Below are 22960 nucleotides of genomic sequence, written 5' to 3'. Positions count from 1 at the left end.
CACATGTGGTTTGCCATTGCCTTTTTCCCAGGGCAGAGAGAAAGTGATTAGCCGAAGACCATCCGACTGACTTTGTGCCCAAGGCAGGACCAGAACTCATGGTCTCCCAATTTCTAGTTTGATGCAAAAGGGCTACATCAAACTAGCTCTAAATTTCTGTTTACTTGCTTTTAAAGAAAATCCCTGATATTTGGGAATTGTTACTTATTTTTTATGAAATTATTAATTTAAGTTCAAAATGTGCTTTCAACCTCCACTAGAGTAAACTGCAACAATTAAAATGCAAAGTGCTAATCCAGATAGTCATTTGTACCACTTACTAAGTCTTACCATTGTAATGCTGCATATCTGTTTGTTTTTGGAATTTTTACTTGATGTAACTGCACCACTAAGAAAAGCTGTTTTCTCTGGCTGCCAAATATGATCTTAATATTTATTTTAAAACACTGAACAGCTAAAGCCCACTTGAAAGATTGCCTCTGCTCTTAAATCTCACAGCAAGCTTTGATTAGACACAAACCACACACCAAACTGAAAGGAACAGAGAATGACATTTGCAGTGGTAGCTATACAGTACATTTCCCAAAAGGGCAAGCAGAACACATAAATGTCCATGTAGTTGATTTTAAGTATATGCTGTATATAAAAATTAAGCTACTGCACTTTACATTAGTGTGTTATCTACTTTGATTTTCAGGTTTTTTTTTAGGGCTATTTCCTAATCAATCCAGGTCTTTTCTTCGTGAGATTTCACTTCTGGCATTGATATGACTTCTCATCTCTTTGCCTTTTTAGACTTTTTTCCTATTAAAATCTAATTAAATATATGAGCATATAGCACAGAAAATATTTTTGCTGGTACCTCTCTATAAGACAAATATTCCCTAGTTTAATATATTAGCCTGTTTCATTTGCATATTCTGTCAAATTATAAGGCTTTTTCTGTATATGGCTGTCTAGTCATATATGACTATATAGAACAGTGCTCATCTGTTTCCTTGCAGAGGGAGCCAATGTTGTCTGAAGATGCTTCTGTGGTCATGTGGCCAATATGACTACAGGTAGCCCTCAACCTATGACCACAACTGAGCCCAAAATTTGTTGCTAAGCAAAACAGTTAAGTGAATTTTGCCCCATTTTACAACCTTTCTTGCCATAGTTATTAAGTGAATCACTGCAGTTGCTAAGTTAGTAACATGGTTGTTAAATGAATCAGGTTTCCCCGTTGTCAGGTCATAACAGGTGATCATATGACCTTGGGACAGTACAATCTTCCTGAATATGAGTCAGCAGCCAAGTGTCCGAATTTTGATCATGTGACCATGGAGATGCTATAATGGTTGTGTCATATTCATTTTTTTCAGGGCCGTTGTAACTTTGAATGGTCACTAAATGAACTGTTGTAACTTGAGGGCCACCTATATGCCGAGGCGCACAAATTCTGTTCATCCCATCATGTAGTGTTTGGGAGCTGCCTACCTTCCAGTTTGCAAGCCCAAAATCTCAACCACAAGGCCACCATGTCATCTTTTCTAAAACTTTTGTTATAAATTAAAACAAATAATAAAATTAAACACAAACAATTCAACTTTTAATATATAAATGACTGGAAAGATATATTACTTACCTCTTCTGTAGTATAAACTTGTGTAAATCTTAAATGCACATCCAAATGTTAATACTGTGTTTATTCTGTTCAAAGGTTCAATTTATTTAATGTTTTCATTATAAATGAAGAAAACTTCTTTAAAGAACCTTCTGTAAATATGTTCGTTGTTGGAATGAGCATTTAGAGTTAGATCTTAATGATGTAAAACAACTGTAGTTTGAGTTTACTTCCAAGAAAAAGCCTTCAAGCTGATTATCTATTCAAAACATTGTCTAAGAATGTGGAATATATTCGATAAAGATCTTAATGTTATATGAAGTTTTTAAAATAGCACTTTCATGTATGCTATGATGTTATGTAAGAATTTGTATTTTTCTTACCTTGCTGACATACTGGCCAATGACCTGAGTTTAGCTATCATGTAATTATTTAAGCATGCTTTGGATTTGTTAAACATGAGCCCCAAATATTGCATGGCAAATTACTTGTGACAGTAGAATTTCATGAGACAATGTTTAAAAGCTTATGGATGGACCCATAGTATTCAGAGTACTTCTACACTGTATAAGACCACCAAAATCTAATCAACAGTCTAGAACAGGCATGTCAAACTGCTGGCCTTTGGGCATATGCGTTACGGCAAGTGTGTCCACTCCACTGCTGACAATGGGGAAAGTCGCAATACGTTATGTGACATCATGTTATGTTGCGAGTTTGACATGCCTGGTTTAGAAGATAGCCTATTAGAATTTAATTTATCAAATTGAAAGAGCCAGTTTGGTGACTTTAGTCTAATGGTTAAGGCACCAGGCTAGAAAGCAGAAGATTGTCATTTCAAGTCTTCCTTAGCCATGAAAGCCAGCTGAATAACTTTGGGCCAGTCATTCTCTCTCAGCCCAATCTACTTCACAGTGTGGTTATTGTGGGGAAAATAGGATGAGGAAAGTATGTTGGATATACAGTAGTGGCCAAAATTGTGGAAACCTTTTTTGGGAAAAGTGTACAGTAGAAATGCCACCTTTGGTTAAGTTTCCACCAATTTTTCTTCTAATTTCTTTAAACTGTAGCCTTGTTCACTTAATAATACTATTTTACATCGCTTTCTGGGCAACAAGTCAATTTTTCGCACCATTACTTTATTACATTTTACAAGCTCACTAAATGAAAGAACCCCCAACAAACTTGATAAGAGATCACATAACACACTGACAAATGTCCTCCTCTCAGCTTCAATACATGACATCAATAACTGAATCCTGTGTGATCTGATTGGCTCATTGCCAAAACAAGATGACATCTGAATGGCTCTCTAAACACTCATGCTCATTGGCTACAATCAGATGAAGGAAATTTACCTGATATCAACCTAAGCTGTGCTTCCTTCTTCTGGTTATTTGGCTATAACTTTTCATAGAATACAGTACAGATAATTGAAGAAATTATGTTGCATTACATTCTTGATTAAATTATCCATTGATATATAATTTTATGGTACTACTCCAAAAAAGTGGTATTGTTAGCCATCAAACCTCAAAAATACACTTTTCCCAAAAGATTTCCACAATTTTGGCCACTGCTGTATTTGTTGCCTTATTTGTAAAAATAATAAAGGTGGGATACAAACAGAAAGACAGATGTGACTTTCCCAAAAGCAAAGAAATGGGCACTATAAAAACATGTGGAAATCTGTATGAAAGATTTTAAATGAGATTTCTACCTAAACACAAAAATGAGTATTAAGGTTTTAGATGCAAAACAGATCTAAGCATTTTATTATTATTAATTTAAGAATAATGTTCACATGTACATCATTTTTCAGAAATTTAGAATTCCAAAGTGCCCATGCCAAAAATTTGAAATGAATCCTTAATACTGTAGCACTCCTTAGTTCAAACAGTGTAATGCAGTTAGATTTCAAATGAGATCAGCATAATCTGAAGTCATATTCCAAATAGTGTTAAAATTTGAGTTAATTGAAGGTGCACAAAAGAACAATGGTCGATTAACGTTTCTCCAACAAAATTAGATCTTTCCCCATGAGGATTTGTAAAACTGAATTAAGCTAAAATGGGAGTTCAGTATAAATTAAGTGCCCATGTTTCTTGCATATCATTTTGCCAACTCTTCAATCAGCTTTATGATTTCAAATGATTAAGTGGACACTTTCAAATTTACAGAATGGCACTGACTTTAAGGAGTAAGCAAATCTGAATATCACACTGAATAGCAGTATTACATTGTGTAATAATTTTATCTATACAATTCCCTTTTACAATGTTCAGCAATACAACAGTTATCATCTGCTTGTCCTTTTCTGAAAACATTCCAGTTTTCCAGTTCCAGTCATTGGATGCAGAGACAGAGTCAGTTAAACTATCCCATAAAACTGAATAAATGGCTTCATTTGGTGACTTCAAGATGCTCCACTTTCTGTGGGGGACGTAGGTGTTGTTGGAGAAACTAAATCTGGTTTTTGTGAGATTCTATCCAATTCAGCTTGAACATCAGTCAAAACAGGTTTTTGCCCTATAAAAAAAGCAATAATTTTTAAATAATTTTTCACGCAAGCATTATATGCCAAGCATGCTTTTATTACAGAATTTAACATTACTTCTATTACATATTTTAATTAATACTAAAATGCATTTCACATAATTTTTTTCAGATTGAAAATACATGCTGTGGACTTAGTTTCATAAATGTTATCTTGTAATGGTATCTTTACCTGATTTCTTTTGGGTACATTTGTTTTTTCCCCTCTAATTCTCTTTGGTGAAACAAACTGCTTTCCCAAAGTTGTGTTCTAATAGCCATATTCAATTTAACAATTTATCTTACTATATTTTTAAAAGCCAATTTCATCTCTAAGGTACTGTCCGTAATGTTTGGTGATGTTAAGATAAGAATTGGGGAGAGAACATTTAAAGTAAAAAATTAGTAGTATGAGATGATTTTTAATGTCATTACCAGTTATGGAATGAGGAAACTGACAAAAAAGAACTGGCAAAATCTTAGGATGAGTGTGACAAGAAAAGATATTGCATAAAAAGTCTAAAAAATCAGTATCACAAATAGACACATCTATACTTATATATTAGAAAACAATGTATTGGTGACAGTAATTTCCTATACTAGCTTCCTATCAATGTACCTTCAAAATATTATAAGAAAACAGAAATATACATATTCTAGGCTGAAGGAGAGGGAATCTGCCTGTAAAGATAATCAATACCTCACTTATTCCCATTAACACGCAAAAGAAAGGTAAGAGAGACAAATATCTACTTATGCTGTAGCAATAATTTAGTTCATGGCAGAGTATAGAAAAATATTGAACAAATATAACTGGAGCATTAACAATAGTATAACTTTACTGTTACAAAGATAGTACATTATTCATCTTGATGTCAGTTTGCCATAATGTATCTCTCTCTCTCTCTCTCTCTCTCTCTCTCTCTCTCTCTCTCTAACTGTTATCTAAGCAGTCTTTATAATATGACTTGAAAAAAACATAAACAACAGGGAATCAATATGCACATGTCCTTTGGAACATAGTGCGCCCAGGAATGAGGTCGGCTCCAACCCTCCTGACCTTCCACAAAAGCCTAAGGACCTGGCTTTGCCAGTTACCTTGGGGCTCTAATGCGAGAATCTTACAGTGGAGGGAGTTGATAGATTAATAACAGATTCCATCTGCCCCGTATCCTACCCTGCCTTCCCCACTTTTAATTGGGGTGCAGTGTTTGGTTCTTCAAAGTACTTTATTTATGTCTTTTAGCTTTTCTTCAGGTAGTTGCCGACTTACAATAATTCATTCAGTGACCAAAGTTACAACACTGAAAAAAGTTACTTATGACCATTTTTCACCCTTATGACAGTTGTAACATCCTCATGGTCATGTGATCAAAATTCAAATGCTTGGCAACTGACTCACATTTATGACACTTGCAGTGTCCAGGGTCATGTGATCACCTTTTGGAATTTTCTCATAAGCAAAGTCAATAGGGAAGCCAGATTCACTTAACAACTGAATTACTAACATAATAATTGCAATGGTTCATTTAACAACTGTGGCAAGAAAGGTCATACAATGGGCAAAACTCACTTAACAAATGTCTCACATAGCAACAGGAATTTGAGGCTCAATTGTGATTGTAAGTCAATGATACCTAAGCCACCCATAGTTACTTTGTAGTAACATGGTGCCTAATAATTTTTACAAATAAAGAAATAGTTTTTTGTTTTGGCAAAACCACATGCAATAAGTTTCCGAAAAAACATCCTTTTAGACTTTCATAAATCCACAAGTTATAGGCAAGAAAGGGTCAAAGTTAAAGCTCTGTAGAAGAATTTATGAGCTTGTACATTGGACTATTTGTAACAATGAGGAAATCAGTCAAAATACAAATCACTAAACATAAATGTTAAATCATTATATGTTCTTATACTGTATTTACAGTAGTTGATTGACTTTAGTTAATCTAAATTCAGTTGAGTTAAATTTTTACCTGACTTCTTTGCAGACGGTGGCAGATTACCATTGCTACCACTTCCAGTGCTTCCTACTCCTGGACTACCAATGTTACTGGATCCACCAGGTGTTCCAGTTTTCTTACTCAGCAAACTGTTGAAGAAGTTTGCCAATACTCCCTCACTTGTGGCTCCAGCTGAAAAATTTCCATGACACGGTGATAATGTATTGTAGTTCAATTTTAAATGTTTAAACATAATTAAACGTTGTTATACAATGGATACAAATATAAATGTTGATTATATAGAAAGGCTTGCCTCACCAACTGAGTATTAAAAAAATCTCAAACAATTACAATAAATTAATAATATCTTCAGTGTTTTACCTTTCATACTAGGATCTATTTTTTTAGATCCAGCAGGGATGGGTGTAACACTGGTAACATTGGAGGTTACAGATCTGTTTGGTGTCCTGGGTGATCCTCCAGGGACCCTTGGTGAGGTGTCCTATACATAACATGAACCTAATGTAAATTACTTATCCCATGGACATAAGATCATCTGGAAAATGTTAAGATGTTAAAAATATTCTGCTTAGATTAGCTGCCTATAGAAAAAAAAATCCTTTAAAGTTACGAATTAGGTTATCTATCAATGATTAGAATAAATGGCATTTCATCTCAGGTTAGCAACTTGAAAGGATGAAATTAATCAATTCCTTCTTTTTTCCTACAAAACAAGTTTTCTAAATAAAGTTTTTTTATCAGGTGTGTTAACAAAGATTAGGAAAAGGGGGAAACCTTATGTAAATACAAAAAAGAAAAAGAGATTGTAATTTAAGGCATATAGATTGATAGAATGAACAAGAATAGACTGATGATTACTGAATCCTACTACAATGGATTAGGTAACACTTTTTAATGTAATACTTATTAGGAAGAAAAAAAATATGAGGTACATTATAAACTTCTTCGCTGGTCTATGACCAAAATAAAAATGTGAGTGATTTACTGAATATTAACTTCCACCATCAACACCTGAATAGCATTCACAACATTGGAAAACTTTGCTAACTAAACATCTCAATTTTGGCATATATCTCATGTCCTCAAAATCTAAAAAATTAAACTTATTTTTTTTCATCAGTGGTATTCTGGGGTTATTTTTTAGAATAACAAATGATTCATAATTATATAGTAAACTAGAGGATAAATGAAGACATAGAGTCCTTTTAAAATAAAATTAATCTACCACATATAATAATACACCAAAATAACTATTATTTTCTCCACTATCTGAGGTAGAGATTAAACCAGTAATTTAAAAAATGACAAAAAGTAAAACCCAGGATTAGATGGGTTCCCCAATGAGTGGTATAAAGCATTTATAGATCTATTGGTACCAAAACTTTGTCAAGTTTGAAGAGGTATCTGATAAGGAAAATTTAGAAATGGCTTATTAGTTATACCAAAAGCAAGAAAAAATCACATACAGTGATCTTCATTGATACAAAGAATTAAAAAATGTAATGAAGAAAAGATAGGATATACAATTTAGCAGAGGTCCCACTGAATTCAAAAAGTTGTTAGGTATGTAGATTTACAAGATATATACAGTCTAAAAGAATCAAAAGGTTGAAGATTTTGGGTACAAAATGCAGAGACAGTGAAATACTTTATTAGAAATGTGCCACTCTATCACATTAGAACAAAATCTTTGTAAATTATGAATAAGTTAATTTTATTTTTACTAACCACTGGTCGTCCAGGTGTAGAGGGTGGCTGTTTGGCTAACAGAGTCTAAAAAACACAATCAAACATGCAAGAGCATAAACATTTCACAAACACTAAAATATATATGAAATTAATTCTAATTCAAATACATTTAATGATTATGAAAAATACAGATTAATACCTGTTGCTTCATAAGAAATACTTGATCATCTTCTGCTACTATCTCCTTTTCATGTACAAACTGTAACAACAAAAACTTATTAAAATGAGTGTAGCAAAGTATGAGATACATAAATATCAGAAAGCCATCTTCCCAGCGTTATTGTGACCTTTTAACATTCTTAAATAGCCTAGGTCTCATTTAATCAATCAAATCTCCTAAATAATCTCTTATCTTTTTGTTGCTTATCATAAAATACTTATGACTCAGGGATGAATTTCTCAAAGCAGTGGTTTTGCAAGTTCCAATTGCTAAAAATTTTATCAAGCTATCATATAAATTCACAAACAACTACCAACTTCAGTATGAATTAGGTATCTAGTATAAAATAAGAACTTTCATATTCAAAGATAGCTTAACTCTGACAACTAATTTTTGGACAGAAATGAGATGGACTCATATCTTCATGCTATGGTATGATCTTTTATGAGTGACTGGGCTATTAGAAGGAAAATATGATTAACACCCAAGAGAGCTCTGTAAAACTGCATTATTAATTTTGCTATTTAAGCACTATTATAAAAATAATAAAGGTGGTATTAAAATCTAATAAATAAATAAATAATAGAATTGGAGTTAAGCACTAATTACTATAGATATTCAAGAATAGCATCCAAGAACACTTCCATGCTTCTGTTGCATTCATGCAGAAAATGTAGCCTTTTGTATAGTTATCTGCAATGTTGCCTTTTTGAATATGTCTGATTTAGATATCATCTTGATTACAGCAGAAAAACAATATATTTTATAAGATAAAAAACCCATTCAATTTATGTATTTATTAAAAACTTTTGCAAAACCACCATCTATAACCAACTCTGGGTGGCATTCAACCAACATTATTTGACAAGCTTTATTTCTTTGGCAAGCAGAAGTTCATTCATTTATCTGAAATGACATTTACATTAACAACATAGGATAGATTTTGTGTCTTAAGCATGATATCAAGGCAGCCAACAGATATCATGCTAACAGAAGAAATAACTATTTAAAAGCAACTTCATCATAAAATATTCCTAACATTAAAAGATGAGAAAATTTGTCTAAAACAATTTTATAAGTAAAATTTATAACTTTAATTTTATATCCTACTGAAAATCTAGTTTTAAATGATATTCCCAATTCTACTCTTGAAATATACCACAGCTATGGATTAAATGATTGATAAATGAACTGATTTTATGTACTTCTATCCTAGCAATTCAAAAAGATTTCTCTAGTTTACATAGAATAATTAATACAATTAAGACACCCATAGGACAATTTAAAAACCCAACGTTCATAAATAACAATAATAAACAGCACAAGCCAAAAAACATAATACCAAGAAAGTAGAAAATACAAAAATAAAAATGGAAAAGGGTCTCTAAAACAGCTCAGTTTTCACCAACTTTTTTAAAAAGATCAATACTGTAAAGAGGAAGCTTGCCTAACCTTGGAATTAAAACCACAGCTTTATTAAATGATACCGTATTTTTCGGACCATAAGACGCACCGGACCATAAGACGCACCCAGTTTTTAGAGCAGGAAAACAAGAAAAAAAAATCTTTCTCCTTCTCTCTCTCTCCCTCTCTTTCTCTCTCTCTCTCTTTCTCTCGCTCCCTCTCCCATTGTCCCTTCCTTCCTTCCTTCCCTCCCTCTTTGTCCTTCCCTCTCTGCATTAGAGCAGTACCCCCAGAGGCAGCCCTGCAACCCGGCTTTCTCTTGCAGAAAGCAAGCTGAAACGGAGTGAGGGAGATTGCCAGAAATGCGAATCGGCCGATCTCGCGCTCCTGCAAACTCCCTCGCTCGGTTTCAGCTTCCCTTGCTACAAGAGAAAGCAGGCTGAAACAAGGCAAATTGCAGCAGCGCGAGATCAGCCAATTCGCATTCCTGGCAATCTCCTCACTCCGTTTCAGCCTGCTTTCACTTGTAGCAAGGGAAGCTGAAACCGAGCGAGGGAGAGTGCAGGAGCGTGAGATCGGCGTTTCTCAGCACGTGCCGATTCGTGCTCCACTTGCAGAGGTTGGGGCTGGCCATACGGATCACCTTCGGACCATAAGACGCACCCTCGTTTTCCCCCCCACTTTTGGGGGAAAAAGTGCATCTTATGGTCCGAAAAATACGGTAATTAATTCTAAATATGTTAATTACAATCAAAGAAGAAATTTGAGTTTTATTTCAAATAGATCACATTATTCTTGCTTAAGATTTTCTAAGCTTGCAAATAAACCAATATACTAATATGACTTTTAATTAAGCAATTACCTTTCTGACAGGTGGCTTTATAACAATATCTTCAAAGTTGTCACTGACTTTTAACGTCTGAAAGTTCTCATGTAATATTCCTATCTTTTTTTCATTGTCCCATCCTGCAGGACTGAAAGCAAAACTCTATCACACAACAATTTTTCACTTTTCATTCTCTGCCAAACAAAATAACTGTTCTTTTCACATTAAATCTCTTGAGACCCTTTAGAAATTTAAAATAAAAAATTCACATACAAATGCACACACAGTGTTTATTTATTACTCTTTTGAATATACTTTTCCCCCTTAACCCAATATAGAGTAATGAAATACTGCAGTTGTAAGTCTTTTATAACATAGGACAAAAATTGGAGGTTTCAGTGCGACAAGAATAGTGTTCTGCCTTGATGTTCCCCTCCCAATGAATTCTAAAAATTACTTCAGTGCTAGTATTTCAGAAAATGGAAATACTTATTTAAAACTCATTTAAAACACTGAAAACAAGCAACAATATTTTAAAGGTGTGATTATACAGAAATCCTATTACTAAATAACTTACATAAATACTGCATCTTTTTCCACGACAATAGGAGGTATGTTGAAAGGAAATCCATACAATTTCTGGACAATATATTTATAAACTAAACCAATATTCTTATTCTCTTTTACTGAAGTGTAAATAAGTGCTGCACCATCTGAATTATTTGTTAAAGAAAATCCTAAATTTTAATTTTTGCAAATCTACATACTTTGAAAATATTACCTTAGATATTTATTTATTTTATTTATTTATTTATTTGTTTTTATAAACCGCCCTTCTCCCGAGGGACTCGGGGCGGTGTACAGAGTAAGGTAGGTAAACATAATGAAACAATACTGAAAAAACAATAGTCAAAACAAACTGGGACCCCAATTAGAGCTATATGCTAATATCCACCAAGTTTAAAAATCTAAAATTAGTTTCATTAGTGTCATAATTATGCCAAATCTAAGAATTTAATAATTTGCTATAAAACATGCTTTTATCATATAGATAAAAGTGAGTGTCTCATTCAGTGACTGTTCAGAATTATGGCATGAAATTATAGTGAAAAAGTAACTTTGGGACCAATTCTTGCATTTACAACCTTCTCAGATCTTTAAAGCAAAAAAAAATCTGAAGTAGGATCATAATTTCTCTTAGTGATCAATTAATTAAAGACTGAGTTGCTGATTCCAATTGTGGTCACTAAACAAGAACTGCTGATATTTACTTGTATACCACTGTGAATGATTATGTCACAACTTAATAAAACAAGAAAAAGCCATCTGGCCACTCATATAGACCCTTTATTCCTTCTTTTATAACACAGGCAATTAAATATACAATTAATAGTTTCCTGCTTTTCTTACATAAGACTCGATAGCAACTGTCTTTAGAATGAACATAAATAAGGCCAACTTCAAATTATTCTTCAACAACTTTTCTCTATTAAGATGATTAAAAAATAACTCCTGGTTTGATTGTTTGGAAATGGAAGGAAGAACAAAGGCTATATAAAGGTGAAACATTTACTGATATTTCAGTCTATAAGATCAATATAGAATGTTATCACCTTAATCATTTTTCTTTCAGCAGGGAGGGTGCAGAATGACCTTTACAATAATCTAAATTTAAAGTTAATACTGTATCTCACAAAGGATACACGGTAAACAAAATCGGCGGATATATGACTGAATAAAGTCAAAGTGTTCGTCTCTGTAATCATGTTCTTTTTCCAAAAGGTTAATGGCATCACACTGGAAAATAAGTAAAATAATTATTGTTGGGGTTAATAATTGGTTGTTGGGGTTGGGGTTAATGTAAAATATTGGGGTTGGGGTGTAAATAGTTGTAGACATTGAGCTAATGTAGATAGTTGTGTTTAATATAAAATTCTATTTTTATTTGCATGTCTAGAAATTCTGAATATATAAAATAAACAATATTTACATTAATAGTCTGGAGTTCTAATGTTTCCAAAATCATAATTAGCAATGTAAAATACATTTAAAACCTACATGCAAAGATCTACACATTTACTAGTTTACAATATACTGAGAGTAAAAGAAATAAGAAATGACTAAAATAAGAGATTTTTTTTTAAAAAAAGCAATATATTATTTTCTCTTAAGGTGTTAATGAACCAACCAATTAATTTAAAGGTTTAATTAAATTATTTGAAGGCATATAGCTTTAACCAAAATGGAACAAACCTTTGTACAAACTACTACTACAGGAATGCCTAAGTTACATGTTAGTGTATCTGCACCCAGAGGTAAAATAACACTATCATCTTTGTTTTCTTGTGATGAAGTATTTCTCCTTTGCGGAGAAGCTGGAAAATCTTCTCCTGGTTCTGTATATTCTTGGAAATCTCTAACAACTGGAAAAAAATAAAATAAAATAAATTACTTTCTTTCTAAATAAACTTTGCATTTCTATCAGAAATATTACAAATAGTCCTTGACTTATTACCATTCACCTAACAACAATTCAAATAACAATTGACCTGGAAAGGGTGTTTTACAGCTTGTAAAATGTCACATCTCTATCATGATCTGAGTGTTTGACAACCAGTTCATATTTACAAAATGTTGCCATGTAATCACTATCTGCAATCCTCTCTGTTGGCTTCCATAGAATATCAGTGAGGAAACTGACAGGGAAGATTGCAAGTTGCTGCACTTGGCAAGAGGACTCCCTCTGGTGTTCTGGACTGGCTGAAAGAGTTGCCTGCTGAAGGATTTCAGCTCCTTGCCTGCTGGGATTTCAGCAATCCAAGCACGTATGGCGCTGAAAACCTTTGGCAGGGAATCCTTTTGCTCTGTGGGCTGACTGAAAAAAGCTGTTTGCCAAGGATTTCGGCTCTGTGCCTGCATGGATTGTTGAAATCCAAGGAGGTAGGGAGATAAATTCCTTTGGCAGGCAACTCTTTCAGCCAGTCCAGAGACAAGAGGAAGTCAAAATCCAAGTAGGATTTTCCTTTATGGAAGGCATCACAGTAAGGTAAGAGGGCTGGGGGAAGAGACGCTGTGAAGCTGTGTGCAAGTGTCTCTTTGCTCAGTGGCTTGCTAAAGCCTTGAAGAAGCCTCTGAGATGGTAAAACGAAAAGCAAAAGCAAATCCTACAAAATATCTGAATTAAAGATTAAGATGGTTAGAAGTAAAAGGAAGAAATATAAAGCTGGTTTGTTTGACCATGGTTAAAATAAAACATATTACTATAAAACTCTAGTAGCCCTTTTTGTTGACACCTGGTTTAAAAAGTTGAGGATATATAATTTGCATATAAATTCAGTATGAGTTCAGTATGAGTTACAAGAAGAAGAGATATTTGTTTATAGGGGATGAAGAGGTCTTAAATTTGTTTATACAGGTAGTCCTTGACTTATGCCTGATCACTTATTGACTGTTCAATGTTACAACAGATCACTTCTAAACTACTTACAATCTGATTTCAAAGTTACAATTGCTGCAATACACCTCCATGGTCATGACGGCAATTTGGGCACATGGCAACTTGCTCACCTTTATGATTATCTATAGTGTCCCATGGTCATTACTACTTCCCAATTTTCACTTCTGGTTTCTGGCAAAAACACCATTGGGTAAAATGGATTTGTTTAACAACCATGGTGTTCACTTAATGACTGCATTGTTTAACAACTGTTGCAAAAAATGCTTACAAATTGGGTCCAGTCATGTGATGTCTCAACTTATGACCAAGACAACTTATAACTGTAATTCCAGGCGCAATTAGTCATAAGGACTACCTGCACTGGTGATGAAGATCAGAAATCACATCTTTAAATATTTCTTGTCTTTTTCTTTAAATTTCTTTCTTTTTTCTTTCTTTGAGCTTTTTATTCTATTTCTATTTTTCTTTCTGAGTTTAGTTTGTATTTACTTTTATTAATGTAAAATTTTTCAGTTAAAATTATTAAGAAAAACAAATAAAAGTATCCATAGTCCTAATTAAAATTAAGCATTATTTTTTAAAAAATGAGTGATTAAAAATATGAGGTATAAATAAATAAATGAATTATCAACAGAAAAGAGTAGTAGACTTTGAACTGAAGAATCTAGTCTATTGTTTAGAAACATCCTTTAATCCAATAAGTTATCTACTCTTTCCTATAACTCATAGATTAGGAATAACCTGCACATTCAAATCCAAAATCAGTCTCTAGGACTATCTTTAAAAAAGGCCAAGCTTCTATCACTCAATCAGCATCGCTAACACTTTATAAGCTAAACATCTGAAGAGCACCAAATTATTGATTCTTGGTTGGCAGCACATTAAAGCTGATCTAGTAAAACAAGATACCACAGCACCTTCTTTATAGTTAAGAAGTTCTTATTTATATTAAAAGTAGGATTTAGTGGATATAATGGAGAAGTCACATCTCTGAGTAACAATGGAGTTCATCATTATGGAGCAGGACACTAATATCAGAAGTATATTTTAGTAATCTTTATTTTCAGATGTTTGACCCAATTGCGTTTCCTTAAGACCATTTTTAGAAACAGGTGAAAAAAAGACATACACCTGCCTTTAAAGATTTTTTTTAAAAAAATTCAATTAAATGATATGTTCTGAACAGACACACTGATTCTACAGCTTTATAATGAATATAACTATTTTAAGAATATTACATTGAATTGTTTATATGCTAAACTTACTATTTCCAGGAGAGACTGTAAAGATAATCTCACATATAATGGCTGGTAGGCTTTTTAATTATAATAAAAATATAAATATATTTAGAAGGTCACTATAAAATATTAAAAATCTTAATTTTCAATTAAAAGATAAAATTTATATTACCTCTTAAGACAAAGTCTTCTCCTTCAATTAGTTTTTAGTATAAAAATGGATGCTACATCTAAAGTCACCATTAGATTTTGATAGAGAAGACTGACAATCATAATAGCTAATATATTCAGAATGGAAAAAGATGCCTTTATAATTAAGGCTATAGATCATGTATTAAATACCTAAGCATTTATATACTACTTACTTTTTTGCTCCATTTCTTTCATTTCTTCAGGAGGAATTTTTAATTTGTCAATATGTTCTCTTACAACACTTGCCCACTTTTGTAATGAATCTAAAGCAGTCCATGGTTTAGACATATCTACTACCAGCATAATTAAAGTATCCTTTAGAGAGGTGGCTTCTATAGCAAATTTCAGCAGGCCTTTATGATACAGATCACCATCCAAAATCCATACATTGCATCTTGTCTGATCTGGAAACAAAGCAAAAGTCAAGTAGCACATTAACAGAAATTATAACAATAAACCATAGACCTATACATCACAATTATTACACTGAATTTTAATAGCAAATATTTTCTAAAATAAAAGGGACGTGGTGGCTCAGTGGGTTAGGACGCTGAGCCTGTCGATCAGAAGGTCAGCAGTTTGGCGGGTCGAATCCCGAGTGCCGCGTAACAGAGTGAGCGCCTGTTACTTGTCCCAGCTTCTGCCAACCTAGCAGTTCGAAAGCACGTAAAAATGCAAGTAGAAAAATAGGGACCACTACGGTGGGAAGGTAACAGTGTTCCGTGCGCCTTTGGCGTCTAGTCATGCCGGCCACATGACCACGGAGACGTCCTCGGACAAGCGCTGGCTCTTCGGCTTTGAAACGGAGATGAGCACCGGCCCCTAGAGTTGGAAACGACAAGCACGCATGTGCGGGGGAACCTTTACCTTTACCTTATTTTCTAAAAAAATTTCTTACAAAAGAAAACATGATAGCACCTTTCATTAAAAATAAGGTATGAATTCTTATCTGATCAAATATATTTTAAGTAGCTAGAACTAAAAACTTCATTATGATTCACAACGAAATAGTTTTTGTTTTGTTAGCAGGATGCAAAATGTCAGGTGAATTTTGACACTGGCCACTTTGTAAGAGCTTTTGTTTGAAAAACAGACAAAAACAAGAAAAAAGAGACAAAACAAAAACAAGTAAGAAATACAGACATTGAAGGAAATGGCACACTTTAATGTTAAAAGCTCAGTATGAAAGTTAAACAGTTGGAAAAATAATTAGAAACGATGGGGGAAAATGATGCAGAAGTTATAGGTTTTATAAATGCTTTTTGAGAGAAAAAAATAGCAAGTAGCAGTAATTAAAGATAATGAAAATGTCTTACCTCGCATAGTTACCTTCAACCAGTCATCACATTTTCTACAGTGTAAACCATACTTTCAAAATTCACTTTATTTCCTACCAACTCCCATAGATATGCAGAGAGCCTAATATATAATAGACGAGATACTCTAAGGCAGCAGTTCCCAACATTTACAGTTTGGTGGCCTGGTATGTGTGGGGAAACCAGCTCGCTCAAGTTGAGTTCTGCATGAACATGCATGCTGGGCTTGAACTTGAACTGCGCATGTATGTGCACTGGCCAGCCGCTCATGCGGCCCAGTTCCCAACAGGCCACAGCCTGGTAGTGAGCCATAGTCAGGGGTGTGTGGACCCATGTACTAAGGAATAATTTAATAGTTGATTAATGAAGATGACACACATTTTAAAATACGCAAGGTACCCCAAATAAAAATATAGTATATTCATGTCTCAACTGTACTTACCATCTCTATCTTCATCATGAACATTTAGGTACAGATATTCCATTCCTCTTCCTTTCTTGTATTCCTCAATTCCTTGAAGTTTTCCAATTAAGCTAGTTTTACCTGCTCCATCTTCACCTAAATTTAAAAAACAAAAATTGAGCATTTATTACCATTACTTCTAATATATTTCACAAGAGTTTACAGAAGCATAGCAGCCTTCTACAGCAAAAATAGTTTTCATGTTAGATGCCAACAATAAATAAACTTTTATATATATTACAGTCCATTTCATGAAATGTAAAATAATAACAATATAACATTTCTTCATGCTCTCCATCTTTTATCTTTATTTCTTATATTTTTTTGGTTTTATGATTTCTTTGATTCGATTGTGATGAGCTCATCACAATCAATCAAAAAAATCATAAAACCAAAAAAATACAAGAAATAAAGATAAAAGATGGAAAGCATGGAGAAATGAAGAGTCTCAGTATCCCTTGATGATGTTCTTCACAGCTCTTTTAAATAGCTGTCAAGTGGAGCCATCCAGATCTTAAGTGGAACCTTTTTCTAGAAAGCAAACATAACATAAAGAAGGTATTTATTTGACTGGAGAATACTAATCTTGTAGGATTGAAAGAGTTTGATGGATATTATGGAAGACTCAAGTAACTAAACTCTATGCTATGTAGGGCTTTATAGATAACAGCCCATCCTTTGAAACAAACAGCTTGGCAAAGCAGAAATATTATATGGCATACCAAGGCATGCCCATTACTGCTCACACCACTGCATTCTGGAAAACCTAATGGTTTTCAAGGTCAGTCCCATGTAGAGAGCATTGCAACAGTCAAGTCATGAGATGACTAAAACAAGTCTGACTGTCTAATGGGTCTCCTGATGCATCAAGATGGAATTGTGCAAACACTTCCTGGCTACAATTGACACCTGCTCTTCAAGTTGGAGCTGCAAGTTCAAGAAGACTCCCAAATGTATACCACCCCATCCGAAGTTAAAGATGGCATATCATCAGATTTGGGAAGTCCAAACACCCACATCTGGCTAAGATTGAGTCAAAGACAGTCCTTCTGATCCATACCTGAGAAGAGAAAGGATTTATTTTTCTCCTAAAGATGAGATCTGTATGTCTACTATACCCAAATACAAATCCTATGTCTCAAAAGATAGTATACCATATAATGTTTGAATTTTTTTTAAAAAAGTTGGCTTATGGATATTATTTCAAGGCTACTATGGAAAAGAATATAGTTAATAATGGCAGTCCTGTGCAGTCCCACTTGCTACTGTAATCCCAATATGGTTGTTAAGTAGGAAGAGGCATGGTTAGTTAAGGAACATAGGAGTGGCATGGTAGGGTGGGGAAGGCCTGGGAAGGCTGGTGCAAGCAATCATGAGTCATATATAGGAGGATGCTACGGGCAGAAGAAAAGTGGGAGCAATTTACTGGAGTGATTTGCAACCTTTCCTGCTGGCTTCTACATTGAGGTTGCTTATGGGAAGCTGCTAGGAAAGGAAGCAAATGCCTAGGATTCAAACTATTATTACTGTTATTATTAGATTTGTATCTTGCTTTAAAAAAAGATCAACCAATTCAAGCAACCAAACATACCTACTATTCCTGTCTCTTATTTTCCATACAACAATCCTGTGAGGCAGATTGGGCTGAGAGAAAGTGTCTGGTCAGTCATGCAGCCGGCTCTCATGCCTGAGAGAGGCCTAGAACTCACAATCTCCTGGTTTCTAGATGAGTACCTTAATCACTATACTACACTGACTCATATTCGAGACATACAGAATATTTTTTTCCAGTTCTCTTTATGACATTCTCTTAAGTCTTCTCCATACAGTTGACTGATGTTGCAGAACAGCAGTCAACAAGGTACAATTGTCTTAAGAGAATGGGGGATTAATATACAATATAAGGATGTGTACATTTCTCAGAATGTCAGGTAAGACTATTTAATATGTAGATAAAATATCAAAAATAAAGAGGTGATATGCTTTTAAACTATTTTTTTATCAAGTAGCCTTCTGCATTCCATATTCATTTACTTGATAAACATTTATAACTTATCTTTTAGAGTACAACTACCAAAAAAGGTCTATGGAATAAAATATGAAACAATTAAAACCAAATTTGCATTAGCCAAAAATAACAGTTAAATAAATTGATTTAAAATAAGTAACAATGTAATACTGTAAAGGATGAAAACTGTAAAGAACTTCTGTATTGGCAGCAGTTTTTGTGCAAGTCTGCAAAAAATATTACTGTGTTTCCCCTAATATAAGCCCTCTTCCAAAAATAAGCCCTAATTTTGGGGCGAGGCACACACTGAAAAATCAAGCTAGGATAGGGGTGGAGGTGTGAATCTGCCCCATATGCCCCACAACCCCTTACCTTGCAGCCATCTCTCCTCGCTGGCCTTTTTCTGAGGCCTCATCTACAGCCAGGACTGCATCTCTCAGTCACAGGCCTTTCCGGAAGGCCACTGCAGCCAAGAATTCAATCCATAGTTTGGAACTTGGCTGCATAGGCCTTCCAGAAAGGCCTGACTGCAAAATGCAGGCCCGAATGCAACTGCAGAATGTAACTGCTCCTTAGGCCCCAGAACAAATGGACCAGCTGGGCGGGGCTGTTGGTGCCGGAGGTGAGTATAAAAAACATCCCCCGAAAATAAGATCTGGTGCCTCTTTTGGAGGCAAAAAAATAAATAAATAAGACCCTGTCTTATTTTCAGGAAAACATGTAAAAGATTATCTAGGACAGTAGTCCCCAATCTTTGCAGCTTGGCAACCTGGCTGGGGAGGGGGAGAGGGAACTGGGCCACATGAGCAGTGAACTGGCACATACAGCTCCATTCACCCAGGACTAAATAGAAGCCTTTGGGGCACGGTCTCGACTCCTTCAGGCTTCTCCACACCAAGTTTTTGCAAAGGGACAGAATGCCTGAAGCAGTGCAAGTTTGCTCCAGAAAGCCTTTCTTCCATTTCAAAAGCTTTTGGCATGGAGAAGAGAACCCCTTGGGGGCGCTCTCTAGTGCTCCTTCAAATTCACCAAGGCTGCCTGATGCTCCAAAAGCAGATTGGGTGTCCTGTGCAGGTAGCCTTGGTGAGTCAGCAAAGCTGAGCAGGGCATGCTTGTGCCACTCAGCCTCTGCTCTCACCGCTCTGCTTTTGGAATATCGGGAGCAGGTAGCTTGGTGGCCTGGCTGGGGGGAGAAGGGACCCAGGCTGTGTGAGTGGTGGGCTGCCGCATGCACAGCTCCACTCAAGCAAGACAGAAGTCTTTGGGGCTTCACAAGTGCAAGTGGGGCAGTGAGAACCAGGACTCGCTGCTTGTGGAAGTGGGATTGCACATGCGCACCAGCCCACCAGTCAAGCTACCCAGTTATGAATAGGCCATGGCCCAGAGGTGGGCTGCAGCCCACAGTTTGGAGACACTTGCATTAATAGTTTATTATTACAGATAGTCCTTGACTTATAACCATTCATTTACTGACTGTTTGAAGTTACAATGGCACTGAAAAAAATGACTTATGACTTGTTTTCACACTTATGACCTCTGCAGCATCCCCACAGTCATATGATCAAAGTTTGGGTACTTAGCAACTGGCATGTATTTATAACAGTTGCACTGTCTCATGGTCATGTGATCACTGTTTGTAACTTTCCCTGCTAGGTTCTAATAAGCCAAGTCAATAGGGGAAGCCAGATTCACTTAGTGAACACATTATTCACTTAACAACTGCCATGATTTGCTTAACAACTGTGGCAAAAAAGTGGCAAAAATGCAGCAAAACTCACTTAACAATCATTCAATGAATCCATTGAACAAGCAATGGCTGTTTTTGCTGGAAACCAGAAGAAAACCCTGATTTCTAACAAAAAATGTAAGTCATAGTCAGAGACTCTGCAAACAACCACAAATGCAGGCCCGTTGCCAAGCATCCAAAATGTTATCATAGACAGAGAAGCCTTTGACAGAACTTCAAATCCAAGTAGTAAGTAGTCCTGGTAAGGTCCATCATAACTTTGAATATTTGTTGAGCAATCAGTCATAAGTTGAGGACTACCTGTAAAGAGACAGAAACCAGAGCACATACAACCATATATGCTGAATGCTAGATTGCAAAATAATTATTTTTTAAAAGCCATTTCCATATGGTTGCCAAATCAATTTGAAGAATGCATTATTTTTTATCTAGTAATTAGAAGCCCAAGTGATCTGTGTCATTCATCTTTACAGTCAATATTTTCATCTATCATTTCTACAACTTAAATTAACTAACCTAAAAACTATTTAAAGTAGCCATTTGAAAGCTAACCCAGAAGGGTCTTGATATCCAAGTTTGTATTTCAAGAAACAAGTTTACTGCATCATCAAAATAGTAAACTTCCATCAGTAAATAACACTAATTGTTCTAGGACTTTATGAGGCTCCCCACACCCCAAGACGTAATTGCTGGTTCAGATAAATCTTGACAACCTGAAGTATCAGTTACTATCAAGCAATTCAGCTATTTGACTATTAACAAATAGCAAAAAAAATGTTAAGATAATAACTGACATCTAAGAGTTATAATGAGCATAATGCTGATAAATCATTCATCAAACATATTTGACAGGTCTTAGACAAATATACAAAGCTTTTTTTCTCAGCTTCCCCATCAATCAAGACATACGAAGACCACAAAGCAGACCCTAAAAAACAGTGTTAACATTTACTTCATACATACTACTACTGTTTAAGGAAGACAAACACGCTCCAGCGACGCATTTGCGTTTAACACAAGAAAATCTGTTATATCATGCGAGGGGCCGAGGATGAGGACGAGAAAGTAGAATGAAAGATCAGCGTGAATCACTGGCGGCATCCACCTCTCTCTTCGACACAAGCGGCGTTCTGAAAGGAAGCGTGAAGCGGTCCAACCCCGATGAATAAGGAAAAGCCACGAGAGAATAATCCAAGTACAGAATAAGCAGGAAATAGAAGAAAGGGACCACTCACCCAACAGCACGACGTTTTTCCCAGAAGGTAGTTTAGATCGGGAACGAGTAGACACCTCGCTGAGAATGCACGACCTGCCGCGAAACAAGGAGAGCCGTGAGGAAGGGCAAGGCCCGGGAAGAAAAGGATCCACTCCTGTCACGGCGCGGCAGCAGTGCTGGGCGAAGGATGCGGGAGGAAAGACAGAACTTCCCTGGGACAGAACATAAGGGATCGGGACGACGGTAACATGGCGGAGGACCTTTCCGGCGAGACCCCCAGCCCACCAAAGAGGAGTCCGTGAGAAGGAGCGGCGCAGGGGCAGCTGCTGGGCGACCGAGAAGAGAGGGGAGATCTGGAGCCGGCAAGGAAGAGGGAGACGGGTTCAATTACCAGAGATTCTGTCCGTCGTCCTCGTCCACTCCGGCGCGTGTGTCTGCACCGCTGCTGTTCGTTGTGCCGAGAGCGGCAGCGGGAGCCCCGTAGCCCGAGCTCATCCCTGACGAAGAAGAGGAACGCAAGGAGCCGGCTCGCCCTCCCACCACCGCCGCCATCTTCGCTGCGCGCACACACACACACACACACAACACCGGGAGGGAGGCGGAGACAAGCCCGGATCCCCCTCCTGTCCCTTTATGGACGCCACCCAGCAAATCGCCCTTACTGCTGGCGCCGCCGCTAACTTCTTCACCTTTCTCTTCAATGAGAGGCGAGGCAGAGAGCCACCCGGGCGAGCGGCAACGGCAGGCTTAGAAGCGTGGTCGAAAACCCGGATGTTGAGGCCGAGGCGCGAGGAGAGGGAGGGCTCCCTAGCGCTTGCACGCGCCCTATTTCTCGGTGCTTCCTCAGTTCTCGCTGTCGCCTTGGTCTGTCCGTTTTTCCTAGTTCCTCTCTATTATCCCCCCTTTCATGGGCCGTAGGTATTATATACGGTTGACGAAAAGCAAAAGGGAAAAGGTCGCTTGACACGTTAGTTGCAAATGCTCTATTATGACGATAATCTCTCACCCCACCCACCGCAGCTCATTACCAGCCACGCCCATGGCAGGTTAACTGAGCCAAATCAGGTCAGTAAAAGGAG

The 22960-nt window shown here is 36.0% G+C and overlaps 1 protein-coding gene across 2 annotated transcripts; it reads right to left on the bottom strand.

Annotated features, from left to right (window-relative positions):
* Positions 1-2739: 2739 nt before the first annotated feature.
* On the bottom strand, positions 2740-22700 carry DYNC1LI1 (dynein cytoplasmic 1 light intermediate chain 1). Of its 2 annotated transcripts, XM_081345078.1 has the most exons (14): positions 22571-22700; positions 22273-22378; positions 21901-21974; positions 16890-17006; positions 15305-15535; positions 12498-12667; positions 11948-12041; positions 10822-10957; positions 10281-10392; positions 7994-8053; positions 7834-7878; positions 6466-6586; positions 6118-6276; positions 2740-4135 (listed from the first exon to the last, which is right to left on the bottom strand). In XM_081345078.1, exons 2-14 carry the CDS (start codon positions 22374-22376, stop codon positions 4023-4025), a joined length of 1536 nt encoding a protein of 511 aa, XP_081201204.1. In that variant the 5' UTR covers positions 22377-22378; positions 22571-22700; the 3' UTR covers positions 2740-4022. The 2 variants fall into 2 exon arrangements, with proteins under 2 accessions (XP_081201204.1, XP_081201203.1); XM_081345077.1 differs by lacking the exon at positions 22571-22700 and having other exon boundaries at positions 22273-22551.
* Positions 22701-22960: the final 260 nt, after the last annotated feature.

This window comes from Vipera berus, assembly GCF_964194415.1.
Source record: "Vipera berus genome assembly, chromosome: Z".
Taxonomy (NCBI): Eukaryota; Metazoa; Chordata; class Lepidosauria; order Squamata; family Viperidae; genus Vipera; species Vipera berus.
Note: the sequence above shows the minus strand (reverse complement) of the source record. Positions and strands in the feature narration are given on the sequence as shown.

Excerpts from the sequence above, each read along its gene's own strand:
- DYNC1LI1 (XM_081345077.1), bottom strand. The coding sequence starts at position 22,433 with ATGGCGGCGGTGGTGGGAGGGCGAGCCGGCTCCTTGCGTTCCTCTTCT. Across the intron at positions 21,975-22,272 it reads GACGACGGACAGAATCTCTG|GTCGTGCATTCTCAGCGAGG; the intron begins GTAATTGAACCC and ends GTTTCGCGGCAG. Across the intron at positions 17,007-21,900 it reads GAAAAACGTCGTGCTGTTGG|GTGAAGATGGAGCAGGTAAA; the intron begins GTGAGTGGTCCC and ends TTTTAAATTTAG.